Source organism: Oryx dammah, unplaced genomic scaffold, assembly GCF_014754425.2.
Source record: "Oryx dammah isolate SB20612 unplaced genomic scaffold, SCBI_Odam_1.1 HiC_scaffold_19, whole genome shotgun sequence".
NCBI lineage: Eukaryota > Metazoa > Chordata > Mammalia > Artiodactyla > Bovidae > Oryx > Oryx dammah.
The window spans coordinates 3631109-3645302 of NW_024070203.1; the positions used below are offsets into that span (position 1 = coordinate 3631109).

Sequence of the window (14194 nt, forward strand, 5' to 3'; positions counted from 1 at the left end):
TCCCTGGGTTGGGAAGATCTCCTGGAGGAGGGCATGGCAACCTACTCCAGTATTCTTGTCTGAGGAATCCCCATGGACAGAGGAGCCTGGTGGGCTAGTCCATGAAGTTGCAAAGAGTTGGACACAACTGACATGACTGACTGACTAAGCACAACATACAGTAAGTCCCCTACTTACCAAAGTTCCAGTCCAAGAGCGTTTGTTACGTCCTACTTCTTTGTAAGTCCAACAGAATTAGTCTTCTCTTGTTAAAGATAACTCAGTTGGTAAAGAATCCACCTATAATGCAGGAGACCCCGGTTTGATTCCTGGGTCGGGAACATCCCCTGGAGAAGGGATAGGCTACCCACTCCAGTATTCTTGGGCTTCCCCTGTGGCCCAGCTGGTAAAGAATCTGCCTGCAATGTGGGAGACCTGGGGTCAATCACTGGGTTGGGAAGATGCCCTGGAGAAGAGAAAGGCTACCCACTGGAGAATTTCATGGGACTGTATAGTCCATGGGGTCGCAAAGAGTTGGACACGACTGAGCAACTTTCACTTTCAGTTTTCACCCAACTATCACAGTCGGCTATATAGGACTGTACTTTAAGTTTTTAAAACTTCTCACAAAAATAATACATAAAAAACAAAAACGAAAATAAAACATTTTTAATCTTATGGTACAGCACCTTGAAAAGTACAGTATGACAGCTCAACAACTGTCATACAAGGGCTGGCATCAAGTGAACAGGCAAGAGTTACTGACTGGAGGAAGGAGAGGAGGTGGAAGATGGTAGAGCTAAAGAATCATCAGCAATAGATGTAGGGCAAGCTGCAATTTCAATCTCACGTGACATTGATGGAACACATGTTTACATCTTTGAAAGTTCACAACCTAAAGATTTAGATGTAGGTGACTTACAGTGATTGCAAATGGATTGACCTCTCCAGTTAAAAAGTATATACTATCAGACTTCAAAATAAAAATTCACCAAAATCTAGTCTTATGCTGTTTATATATAAGAGAATTATCATGGTTCCAGTGTTACCTGTTGGATATTCCAGGCAAGAATACCCGTGTGAGTTGCCATGCCCTTCTCCAAGAGATCGTCCCAACCCAGAAATCAAACTAGAGTCTCTGAAGTCTCCTGCATTGCAGGTGACTTTATTCCTGGTAGAATAAAGACTTAAATACAAAAAAGCCAAACTATAGACTTTAAGGAGAAAATATAGGAGAGTATCTTTATGACCTTAGGATTGGGAAGGTTTTCTTACAGAAGACTACAAAGCACTGATAATAAACAGTAGGATCAAGACAAGATAACATTACAAATTTGTTTACCAAAAGCGCCACCTGGGAAGCCCACATAGCTATATAGAGAGCAAAAATTAGAACTTTATGCCTACATATTTAAAGTATATAAAATGAACAATTTTCCAGAAAAATTCATCAAAACTTAATTAAGAAGAGAAAATCTGATAAATACCACAATAATCATTACAGAAATTAAACTAGTAATTTAAAATCTTCAGTTCAGTTCAGTCGCTCAGTCATATCCGACTCTTTGCGACCCCATGAATTGCAGCACGCCAGGCCTCCCTGTCCATCATCCACTCCTGGAGTTCACCCAAACTCATGTCCGTGGAGTCGGTGATGCCATCCAGCCATCTCATCCTCTGTTGCCCCCTTCTCCTCCTGCCCCCAATCCCTCCCAGCATCAGAGTCTTTTCCAGATTTAAAATCTTAGCTCACACCAAAGGGCAGGTTTAGATAGTTTTGCATGTAAATTGTAACAAATACTCAAGGAATGGCTTATTTCAATCTTAAAGAAAAGGACTAAAAGACTCTTAAATTCATTGTAAGAGGCTAGAATAACTTTAATTTCAAAACCAGAAAAGGAAATTGCAAGAGAGGAAAACTACAGGGCAGTTTTTAAACAAAATATCAGCATACCACACCCAATATTATAACAACATAATCATCCCGATACATCTGAATATTTTCTAGGAATCTGAGTTAATTAGCACAGAAAAATCTGTAATTCACCAACCCACTGTATTAAAGAAGAAAAATGAATTAAAAACAAGATGAAGAAAAATGAATTTTTCAAGATTTCTTTTGTCTTAAAGAAACAGATAAGTACATAAACAAATAAAACCCCATCCTTCTAGAAATGGCAAGGAACTTCATTAACAAAATAAAGGGCACATCTACAGCTAATATTGCATGTTGAAATATGAACATATTCCCTTTATAATTATGAACAAAATAAGTATGCTTATCACCACTTCTAGTCAGCACTGTATGTAGTGAAAAACCTGACCAAGAACAAAGAAACAAGAGAAAATAAAAAGATATAAAGATTGGAAAGGGAGAAATAGATTTTCATTATTTGCAGGCAATATTTGTGTCTACCCAGCACCACCCCCACCAAAACCTACAAATAAATTATTGAAATTAATAAAGTAATTTGCCCAGGTTACTAGATACAAAATCAATAAACAAGTCAACTGTGTTTCCATACATAAGCAGCCATTAGAAAATAATAATCTTAGAAAATACTGAGCAGTTGTAACCAAATTCCAGCAGAAACTTTTTAAAAAGAATTTTATATGGAAGCAGATATCCAAGAATAGCCAAGACACTTCTGAAAAACAACGTGAAAGGACTTACCCTACTAAGTATTAAGAGTTGTTACAAAAGTATGATTGTTAAGATAGGTATTACATCACAGGAACAGACAAACAGATCAATGAAATGGAAAAGAGAGTCAAGAAATAAACCCAGGTGTCCATGCATATGTAAGGTAGCTGCATTTCATTGGGGGGTGGGGGGAAGTCCAACATATGGACATGGGACAACCGGTTCCTGACATGGGAAAAAAGTGAAATCAGTTTCCTGCCTCACGCCATGCATGAAAAAAAATTCTTGGAATAAAGACTTAAATACAAAAAAGCCAAACTATAGACCTTTAAGGAGAAAATATAGGAGAGAGAATATTTTTATGACCTTAGAGTTGGGAAGGCTTTCTTACAGAAGACTAAAAAGCACTGATAATAAACAAAAGTATCAAGACAAGAAGATAACATTACAAATTTGTTTGCCAAAAGATACCTTTTCTTTGAAGCTCTGTAATTGTACAGTTGGATTCATAATTTTATTGTGTCTGCTGCTGAAGATAATTTTATTTTAGGCTGCGCTGGGTCTTCTTGCTATTTGGGCTTTTCTCTAGTTGCAGTGAGTAGGGGCTACTTTCTCGTTGTGGTCCAGAGGCATATCACTGCAGAGACTTCTCCTGTTGCCGAGCACAGGGTGCATGGGCTTCAACAATTGTGGCACACAGGCTCAGTGGTTGAGTTCACCAGCTCTTGGGCACAGGCTCAAAAGCTGTGGTGCGCAGGCTTAGCTGCTCTACAGCATTTGGGATCTTCCTAGATCAGGGATCAAACCCATGTCTCCTGCACTGGCAGGCAAATTCTTTACCACTGAGCCACCAGGGAAGCTCTGAAGATAATTTTTTTAGAAAGACACCATAAGAGTGACAAAAACAGCTCACAACCTAGCTTGTATGGCTGATATCTTAAGTGACATCATCTTGGGCCTACATAGTTCCTCCAGTCTTTCTGCCGACCCTACCCAGGACTGTATGGGGTAAATTGCTCTCTGTTGTCAAGGGCTCAGCAGTTAATAGATACTGTTTAATAATCATTAGGATCAGGTAACCCCTAAACTGTTAGTCCCCTTAAACAAGGATGAAAACCTTAGCTGACATATTCCCAGCCACCACAAGACCAATCAGCCATTCATAAATCTTGACTTAGGAAGATGCATTTCCTGCTTTTACACACATACCTTCTACCTTCATATACTGCTGTGCTGTGCTTAATTGCTCAGTCGTGTCCTCCTCTTTGTGACTCCATGGACTGAAGCCCACCAGGCTCCTCTGTCCATAGGGATTCTCCTGGCAAGACTACTGGAGTGGGTAGCCATCCCCTTCTTCAGGAGATCTTCCCAACCCAGGGATCAAACCCAGGTCTCCCGCATTGTGGGCAGATTCTTTACTGTCTGAGCCACCAGGGAGGCCCAAGAATACTCGAGTGGGTAGCCTATCCCTTTTCCAGGGAAATTTCCCAACCCACGAGTTGAACTAGGGTCCCCTGCATTGCAGGAGGGTTCTTTACCAGCTGAGCTACCAGGGAAGCCCACGTACCTTCACACTCTAGGTTAACTATAAAACTGTCCCAGTGGCCCCTTGGCAGTGTGAAGTACAGCTGCTAATGCTTCCTGATGGCTGTCTGTCTGATCCCAGCCTGTAAGTCTCCCTATGATAAACTGACCCACTGATTATATGAACCTCCCTGCCTCGCTTTTTCAGTCTCAAGATGCCTTCTTAGTTCAGTAAGCACTTGTCATTCCTGGCATCCTCAAACAGAGCTATTTGCCACACTTAAAAAAGGCATAGTGGTCAAATATATGTAAAGAATGTAGATAAGCAAGACAAACAATCCAATAAGAAAATGAAGATATATTTCACCAGAAAAATAAAAAAACTTTTGAAAAGATGTTTCATTTCTCTAACCGGAGAAATGCAAAATCATAATGAAACATTACTTCAACACGCTACACACACAAAAAAATTAAATTTTCTGATGTTATCAGATGTTGGCAAGTATTTGGAGCAATAGGAACTCTGATATACTGCTGGCAGAAGTATAAATTGCCAGTAGGAATGAAAAATGCCTTTACGATTTGGCATCTCATTGTAAAACTGAACAGGTCTTTACCATATATTCCAGGAATTCAAGCTCTTGTGCAAGTGCACCCACATATACACCAGATGTGTAGCAGCCAAATCTGATGCTTCCCAAATTACACAATGTCCACTGAGAGGGGGAAAGGAAAAAAGTATAATGTGTGTATGTTTAATTGCTAAGTTGTGTCCGATTCGCTTGTGACCCCAGGGACTGCCAGGCGCCTCTGTCTATGGGATCTCCCAGGCAAGAATACTAGAATGGGTTGCCATTTACTTCTCCTGGGGATTTCCCCCACCCAAGGATGGAACCCACATCTGCTTGGCAGGCGATTCCTTACCACTGAGCCACCTGGGAAACCCCCTAGAGGTATGCTACATTCTAACCATTTACTAATTACAACATCACATAACAATATGGATGGATTTCAAAACAATGTTGGTTGAAAAAATCAGGTAAAACAAATACAAAAGGCACGAAGTAATTTCTATACAGTTACACAACTCCATCAGGAAGCAGCACACAGCTTGGCAATGGAAACATTCTGTTTCTTAAACTGGAGAATGGGTTCATAAATGTTGGCTTTGCTTAACTCATATATGTCGTATAAGTTTTTGGTAGGAAACATTTCATTGTTGAGCGTTTAACCTCAGTAAAAAAGGGATGATGAATAAACACAGAGCAAAATTGTATACAGTTATTACTTTGAGGTTTGGATAGCAAGGGGGATTTTACTTTCCATATTATTCATTTCCAGACCATTTACAATTTTTACAATCAACAAGGGGTCTGTCTGGGTCAGGCACACATTGCTATATTCAAAATGGATAACCAAAGAGCCACTGTATAGCCCATCGTACTGTACTTAATGTTATGGGCTAGCCTGGATGGGGCAGGAGGGGGTGGCTGGAGAGAATGGATACATGTACACGTATGGCTGGGTCCCTTTCCTGCTCACCTGACATGACCACAGCATTGTTAATCCGCTATACACCAATACAGAGTAAGAAGTTTAAAGTCTGAAAAAAATACAAAACAAAAAGCAGTATGTCTGGAGGAGAAATGATAGAAATGAAAACCAGCTATATATATATATAAATATATAAATGAAAACAAACTGTACATGTATATGTATGAAAACAAACATCTCGGGCCAATTAGGATGCCGGCTGGAACTGTTTTCAACTTTCAATTTCTCCAGGATGTCCTAAACTAAAACTATGCTTAGAATAGTCTGTGAGTTAAGGCTGTAACATATATCCAGATAAATGTCCAACAAAAAGGGCTTAAAAAAAGTCTGTTTTTTACTGAAAGCATGCATACTTTAATAGTCTCCTGGCTTCATCTAATTTTTATTATACTTATTTGCCTTGGCCTACTTTGCCAAAATTCAGTGCTTTTCCATATTTTGTACTGCAAACTGCCATAAACCCTTTCCGATGTAAATACCCTAAGTACAAGACTCCTGCACTGCCTCAGGGCCCACTTTTCCGCACTGTGCACGCGCACTAGCGCGCCGCGCGCCCTCCAGGACCCGGAACTTCCGCTCCCCCTTGGTGGCCAGTGCGGCGGCCGGCGGAAAGCATGCGTAAGGCCGGGCGGGCCCTGTGACCGTGCCGCTCGGGTTCCACCTGAGCTGGGGCGGGAAGGACCTGTCCGTGCACGAGTCCGATGGACAGGGAGGCTCCGCGGCCTCGGGGGCCGCCGAGACGGCAGCACACTTCCGCCCGTCCGGCCGGACGCGTTTCTCTCGGCGCTTGGGCCTTCGCGACCCTGCCCGCGACCTCGGCCCCAGGCCCGGGTGCCTTACTTGCCGCTCTCCACGCTGTAGCCGGGACGCGGCCCAGCAACGAAGCGAGGCCTAACGCAGCCATGGCATTCGCTCCCGCGGCGTCCGCAACGGCCTTCCCTGAGGTCTTAGCGGGTCGCCTCGTCCCGGCACGCCCCGCGACTGGGGCGGGGCTGCGTGCGACCGGGGGCGGGGCCTGCGGGGGCGGGGCTCTCTCCGGCGCGGAGCTAGTCTCTGCGGTCCGGACTGTCACTCAGTCGTGACGGACTCTTTGCGACCGCGTGGACTGTAGAAGGCCAGGCTTCTCCATCCATGGAATTCTCCAGGCAAGAATACTGGAGTGGATTGCCATTCCCTTCTCCAAAAGCTAACGTGGGGCCAGGCGCGCCCGCCCGGACGCCACCCCAGAAATCCGCTCTCCGTCCCTGGGCTGTCTGCAAGAAAAAGTGGAACAGCTCAGCCTTCTCTTGAAGAACAACCCAAACTATCCTGAACCCCATGTTGATGAAAACCTCAAATCGTGGGTGAAGGTGGATCCCCCCAAACGGAGGGCATGCCTTCGTTTGTTCATCTTAATCCGTCTGCTTCGCCTCAACTTGAAGGTGAAGGCCTCTTGGGAGCTCGCTGTTCCAGGCCACAAAGATTGGGCAACTGCTACTCTCTTGCTCGTGCAAAAGGTTTCTTTCCCCTCAGTTCTCTCTTTTTTACATGTCTGCTTGTTCGGTGAACTCGCACCCACTTACCGGGTGGACTAGAAGATGCAATTTGAGTGCAGCACCGAGCAGAAGGCTCTCATCTGGTCCAGCTGCAGGCAGGTAGAACTGTGCATCTGCGTTCCTTGTCCAGCAGCTCCAGTGACATTCGCAGAATGTATGGCAGGGTAGGAGGCTTCATGGGACCTGTGGAAGTCTACACAGAATCACAGTGGAGTCCCTTTGATTTTTTTTTTTTTTAAAGCAAAGTTTTTGCCTTGCTCTTGGGCCCATTACTTTGCCAACAAAGGTCCGTCTAGTCAAGGCTATGTATTTTCCGGTAGTCACGTATGGATGTGAGAGTTGGACTATAAACAAAGCTAAGCGCCAGAGAATTGATGCTTTTGAACTTTGGTGTTCTTGAGAGTCCTTTGGACTGCAAGACATCCAACCAGTCCATCCTAAAGGAAATCAGTCCTGAATATTCACTGGAAGGACTGATGCTGGAGCTGAAACTCCAATACTTTGGCCACCTGATGTGAGGAACGGACTCATTTGAAAAGACCCTGATGCTGGGAAAGATTGAAGGCAGGAAGAGAAGGGGACGACAGAGGATGAGATGGTTGGATGGCATCACGGAGTCAATGGACCTAAGTTTGAGTAAGCTCTGGGAGTTGGTGATGGACAGGGAGGCCTGGCATGCTGCAGTCCATGGGGTCGCAAAGAGTTGGACATGACTGAGTGACTGAACTGAACCGAACTGGGCTCTGGTAATGTCTGACCAAGTAACATCATGTGGCTGCAGAATCTGAGTTCTCTGAACCGGAGATATGTTTCTCCTAGATAAGGACCCTTTTCACCAGGAGGAAGTGGTATTTTCAGAAAGGCCCAAAGCCAAAACCGCAGCAGTTTTAACAAGTAGCTTGGTAGGTTGCACACACACCTTTTCACCCTTAGTTCATATTTACGGCTTGATGATGAGTTACGTGTGACCAACTTGATCAAGGAAAAAAACTCGAAGCTAGATTACAGAAGCCTTTGCTCAATATACTGACCAGCTGGCAAACGACTGCTTTGTTATTTTGAGCATTTTACAGGTGCCTTGAGGAACAGCACAGACAAATAAAAATAAATCCTCCCAGAGGGAAGGACTTTATCTTATACTCTGCCTGGAAGGAGATAGAACTTGAGATAAAGATATACATCATTTCATGGGCACTGAAATCAAGTGGTGAAGGACTGGGAAAATGTAAAGGTTTTGTGATACTTTTTTGGAATTAGGACATCTCCAAATGACGTCAAAGCATAACATTTGGGTCCCACTGAATGCTCAAAAGAAAGGTCCTGTCACAAAAGGGCTTTTAATTAGAACAAGATTCAGTTCAGTTGCTCAGTCATGTCCAATTCTTTGCCAGGCTTCCATGTCCATCACCAACCCTGGAGCTTCCTCAAACTCAGGTCCATACAGTCTGTGATGCCATCCCACCATCTCATCTTCTGTCGTCCCCTTCTTCCACCTTCAATCTTTCCCAGCATCAGAGTCTTTTTCAAGGAGTCGGTTCTTCACATCAGGTAGTCAAAGTATTGGAGCTTCAGCATCAGTCCTTCCAATGAACACTCAGGACTGATCTCCTTTAGAGTTGACTGGTTTGATCTCCTTGCAATCCAAGGGACCCTCAAGAGTCTTCTCTGACACCACAGTTCAAAAGCATCAATTCTTCAGTGCTGAGCTTTCTTTATGGTCCAACTCTCACATCCATACATGACTGCTGGAAAAACCAAAGCTTTGATTACAGAACAAGATTACTGTAGGTTATCTATTGCTGCCTAACATACCAACATTTTGTGGCTTAAAACAATAAACATCTATTCTCTCATCCCTTTTGTGCCTCCTAAATCCAGGATCCAGGGTGCCTCTGGCTCTAGGTATTAAATGAGATTGCAGTTAAGCTGTGAGCTGGGTTCGTGTATCATATGGAGGCTTGACTAGGGGAGGATCGGCTCCCAAGCTCACCCACCTGATTATTGGCAGGTATTAGTTCTTTGTGGCTTTTGGACTGAAGACCTTTCTCAGTTCTGCGCTATATGGGCTTCCCCAGAAGTCATCTTACAACATGGCAGCTGAGGGTCCATGAACAAGCAGGAGAACAGCGGAGACTGCTGGAGATGGAAGGCACAGTCCCTTTGTAATCTCACCTCAGAAGTGACAACTTATCACTTTTGCTGAATTCTTGATTATCAGTGAACCAGCAAGCCCAGCCTGTCAGAGAGTGGGGATTACACAAGGGGAGAATGCCAGCAGGTGGGGATCACTGAAGGGCTTTTTAGAGGCTGGTTACCACCACAACTCTGTAGGCATCAGTCAGTCTCTGCCCCTCACCATAGCTGTGCTTGTTTAGTGCATCCCTGACAAGGCAGCCACAGTGGCATGGAGACATGCCTGTAGTGTTAACATAGGTTCACCCTGGCCAAGTCTGACGGGCTGCGAGACCAACCCAATCCTGATATAGTATGGAACAGCCTAAGTGGTGGCTCTGATTACAAGTGACTCTACTATAATGAGTGAAGTGAAAGTTACTCAGTTGTGTCACACTCTGCGACTCCATGGACTATATAGTCCATGGAATTCTCCAGGCCAGAATACTGGTGTGGGTAGCCTTTCCCTTCTCCAGGGAATCTTCCCAACCCAGGGATTGAACCCAGGTCTCCTACATTTATAATGGTAGCAATTTGCTGTATAGGAATAAACAATTATTTTGGGTTTGGATTGTTATGCCTGACTTGTGCTTCTTTTATGCACTTCACCTCACCTGTGGACTTACTGAATATCTTACATTCCATACACTTTAGGTAGCCTCCCTTACAACACCGTTTCTCACCAAAGAACTCACTGATGACTGTGGGTACAGAGGCCTGTGGGATAAACCAGGTTCATCACATATCCCATCAGCCCAGAAGCAACTGGTCTTGTAGGACAGCCCCATGTGAGAAAAATACACTTTGGGATCCTGTCCTAAAGGATCTGGCATATGCTTCAAATGGATTAACAGTGTTCAGTGACAGCTCTCATGTTGACAGATTAACAGTGCCCATGGAGTAGCAGAGAGATTGTTACCTTGCTGTGACACCTGACAATTGTGGGAAGACAGACTTCCATGGGTCAAGCATTCCTACGTATTACTGCTGAGTATGCCAACTGCAGCTTCATTGCCTGGCAAGGCAGTTTCTGTAGATGGTCACATGGGCATCTAAGTAGGTCAAGGCAACCACAGCATTACTACCATTTAACTGCTGCTCTCCTGGGGCAAAGAAATGGATTGTGTGCTGCTAGGTAAAAAATAGCCCTGGGTTGCTTTTCTCTAATAATTAGTGATGTTCAACATCTTTTCATGTGCTGTTTTGGTCCATCTATGTGTCTTCTTTGGAGAAGTGTCTATTTAGATTTTGTGCCTATGTTTTGGTTGAGTTATTTCTGGGTTTTTGTTTGGTTTTTTGATATTGAGCTGCATTAGGGAGGTGTTTGTATTTTTGGATATTAATCTCTTGTCAGTTCCTTGATTTGCAAATATTTTCTTCAATTCTGAGGGTTGTATTTTTGTTTATGGTTTCCTCTGCTGTGCAGAAGTTTTTAATTAGATCCCACTGTTTTTGTTTTTATTTTCATTACTCAAGGAGGTGGGGCCAAAAAGATCCTCCTGCACTTTATGTCAGAGTGTTCCGCCTGTTTTTTTTTTTTCTAAGAGTTTTGTATTGTCTGGCCTTACATTCAGGTTTTTAATCCATTTAAATTTGTTTTTGTGTATGGTGTGGTTCTAATTTTATTATTTTATATGTAACTGGCCAGTTTTCCTAGCACCACTAACTGAAGAGACTGCCTTTTCTTCATTGCATATTCTTGCCTCCTTTGTAATAGATAAGGTACCATAGGTACATGGGTTTATCTTTGGACTTTCAAATCTATTTCATTGATCTACGTGTTTGTTTTTGTGTCAGTACCATACTGTGTTGATTACTGTAGCTTTGTAGTATAGTCTGAAATCAGGGAGTCTGATTCCTCCAGCTCCATTTTTCTTTCTCAAGATTGGTTTGGCTATTCAGGGTCTTCTGTGTTTCCAGAAAAATCATAAGTGAAAATCAAAACTACAATGAGATATCACCTCACACTGATCAGAATGGCCATCATAAAAAATTGACAATACTGGAGAGGATGTGGAGAAAAGGGAACAATCCTACACTGATCGTGGGAATATAAATTGGTACATCCACTATGAAGAACAGTATGGAGATTCCTTAAAAAATAGAATTACCATGTGACCCAGCAATCCCACTCCTGGACATATATCCAGAGAAAACCATAATTGGAAATGATAGGTGCACCCCCAATGTTCACTGCAGCACTATTTACAGTAGACAGGATGTGGAAGCAGCCTAAATGTCCATCAACAGAAGAATGCATAAAGGAGAAATGGTGTGCATACAATGGAATATTGCTCAAACATGAAAAGAGCAATATAATGCACAGTAACGTCTACTCAATATAATGGCCTATATAGGAATAGAATCTAAAAAGATAAAAACGAGTATATAACTGATTCACTTTGCTATACACAATGAACTAATACAACATTGTGTATCAACTCCACTAAAAAGTTTTGTTTTTTGTTTTTTAAATGTCTTGGGTCTCAGCCCTGGATTCTTCTCCCTTAATGCAACCCAAAATGCTTAGTCCTGGACCTGCACTGGGTGTACATGTGCCACCTGGCCCTCCACATCGCTGTGGGAACTGAGGTTCTAGGAACTGCTGTGAGTGTGCTGACACTTTGGCCATGACTTTGCTGTAATCAAGTTTCTTGTCTCTGACTCAGGAGTCTCCTGCCTTCAAGCATCCATGGAACTGCAGCAAGCAAGATGGCAAATAAGACAAGCACAGTCTCAGACCCTTACTGCTCATCATCCATCTCCATGATTCCAGATTCTGCTGGTATGCCAGTTTTTGTGCCCAGTGTGGAGTATAAGGGGATACAGTGTTTTCTCTGAGCTGGAAGTTGGGATTGCCAACTGGTCATTCTTAGCTCATCATGGCAAATAGATGGGAAAAAATGGAAACAGTGGCAGATTTTATTTTCCTGGCTCCAAAATCACTGCAGATGGTGATTTCAGCCATGATATTAAAAAGACACTTGCTCCTTGGAAGGAAAGCTATGACAAACCTAGACAGCATATTAAAAAGCAGAGACATCCCTTTGCCCACAAAGGTCCATGTAGTCAAAGCTATGGTTTTCCAGTAGTCACGTACGGATGTGAGAACTGGATCATAAAGAAGGTTGAGTGCTGAAAATTTGATGCTTTCAAACGATGATGCTGGAGAAGATTCTTGAGAGTTCCTTGGACTGCAAGGATATCAAACCAGTCAGTCCTAAAGGAAATCAACCCTGAATATTCATTGGAAGGACTGATGCTGAAGTTGAGGCTCCAGCATTTCAGCCATCTGATGCAACAAAGACCCTCATGCTGGGGGAAGATTGAGGGCAGGAAGAGAAGGGGACGACAGAGGATGAGAAGGTATGTGGCATCACTGACTCAATGGAAATGAGTTTGAGCAAACTTCTGGGAGATAGTGGAAGCTGGCATGCTACAGTCCATGGGGACACAAAGTCTGACATGACTTAGTGACTGATCAACTGGGTAAGGGGTCAGAAGAAGTGGTTAAGGTGCTAGCTGTAGTGATGGCCCCGATGACCACAGGAGAGAAGGGAGTAGGGACTGTCTAGAACTCGGAGGACCTCATCTCCTGGAGTACCTGTTCACAATATCATGTTGAACTGTAAACATTAAGTAGACTATTGCAAGCATGTAGAGGCAAGATCACCCAAGTCTCAGATCTTTGGGTAAAGAAATCTTACCAGTTGAGGTGCTGGCTGAACAGAAAGCAAACAGGGAATAAGAGGCAGTAGTGACAGCTCATAACCATCTAGCCTCATGACCAGTGGCAGAACTGAGGGCTTATTTACCATGGTTTTGCTTTGAAATTGGAGAGCTTTGGGACATAAAACATGCTGCTCTTCAAATCCTGCCCTGGAGATTATGCTTCAGCTGGTCTGCTGTGGAGCCCCCATGGAATTTACCAAGAAAACTTGCAAAGCACTGCTCTAGTTGAATTTTTTTCCTCGCTGGCTCATGCACGTGCTTATACTGTTAATAACTTCTTTTCTCTCATTGTACATTGGGGGGTAGTGATGAAGTCATAGTTTTCTCTGTGGCTGCACATTACTGAGGCAAGATCATTACAGAACCAGCAGAGAAATGGACAGAACACCAAGATCCTGGACCTGAAACTGGACGGGGGTGTTAACAGTATTAGGTTAGGAGGAAGTATTTGTAAAAATGTGTGAGTACAGTATTTGTGATGCTGGAAAGGCAAAGAGGTGGACTATAGTGGACATGGTGTGTTTTTCTATTTGGGCTCAGTCATCACACCCATTCCTGAATTCTGGCAGAAGAAATGGTCCCATCTTCTGCTGGGGAAGCTGAGAAAGCCCAATGTACTCACTTGGGTGGGTGCCTGGCAGCTTGAGTGCTGGCACAGGACAGCCTGTCAATCACACGTTTATGAGACTCTGAATCTGGAATGAGTGACACAAAGAAGCAGATGTAATCCAGTTTTCAGAGGAATCCCTGCCAGCAGAAATACACACAAACCTCTAGCTCCTCTGGCGTGGGAACTTGGCTATAATTTTGGTCACCTCGCTTCCTTGGTTTCTACCTGTTATCTAAGAGTGGTTTTCCAGTCTTTCTGTCAATTTTGTGAACTACCTATATTTTTCAATAAATTCTTTTTCTGCTGAAGTTAAAAACAATGGTTTTTGTTGATTACAACCCAGAATTCTAACTGATATACACTTTAATGAGATTCATTCTCTAAGAGTCAACTACACTGTTTCGGATGATCATTGCCCCACCCCTGCACTCTGAATTTGAAGGT

General features: G+C 43.3%; 1 protein-coding gene across 1 annotated transcript in view; it reads right to left on the reverse strand.

The window, feature by feature from the left end:
- SDHAF4 (succinate dehydrogenase complex assembly factor 4) overlaps window positions 1–6699 on the reverse strand; it is a 33087-nt gene extending 26388 nt beyond the window's left edge. Inside the window, exon 1 of the mRNA XM_040261406.1 lies at window positions 6542–6699. Within this exon, the coding sequence (XP_040117340.1) occupies window positions 6542–6605 (64 nt within the window). The 5' untranslated portion in view covers window positions 6606–6699. The remainder of the gene's footprint in view (window positions 1–6541) is intronic.
- Window positions 6700–14194: the final 7495 nt, after the last annotated feature.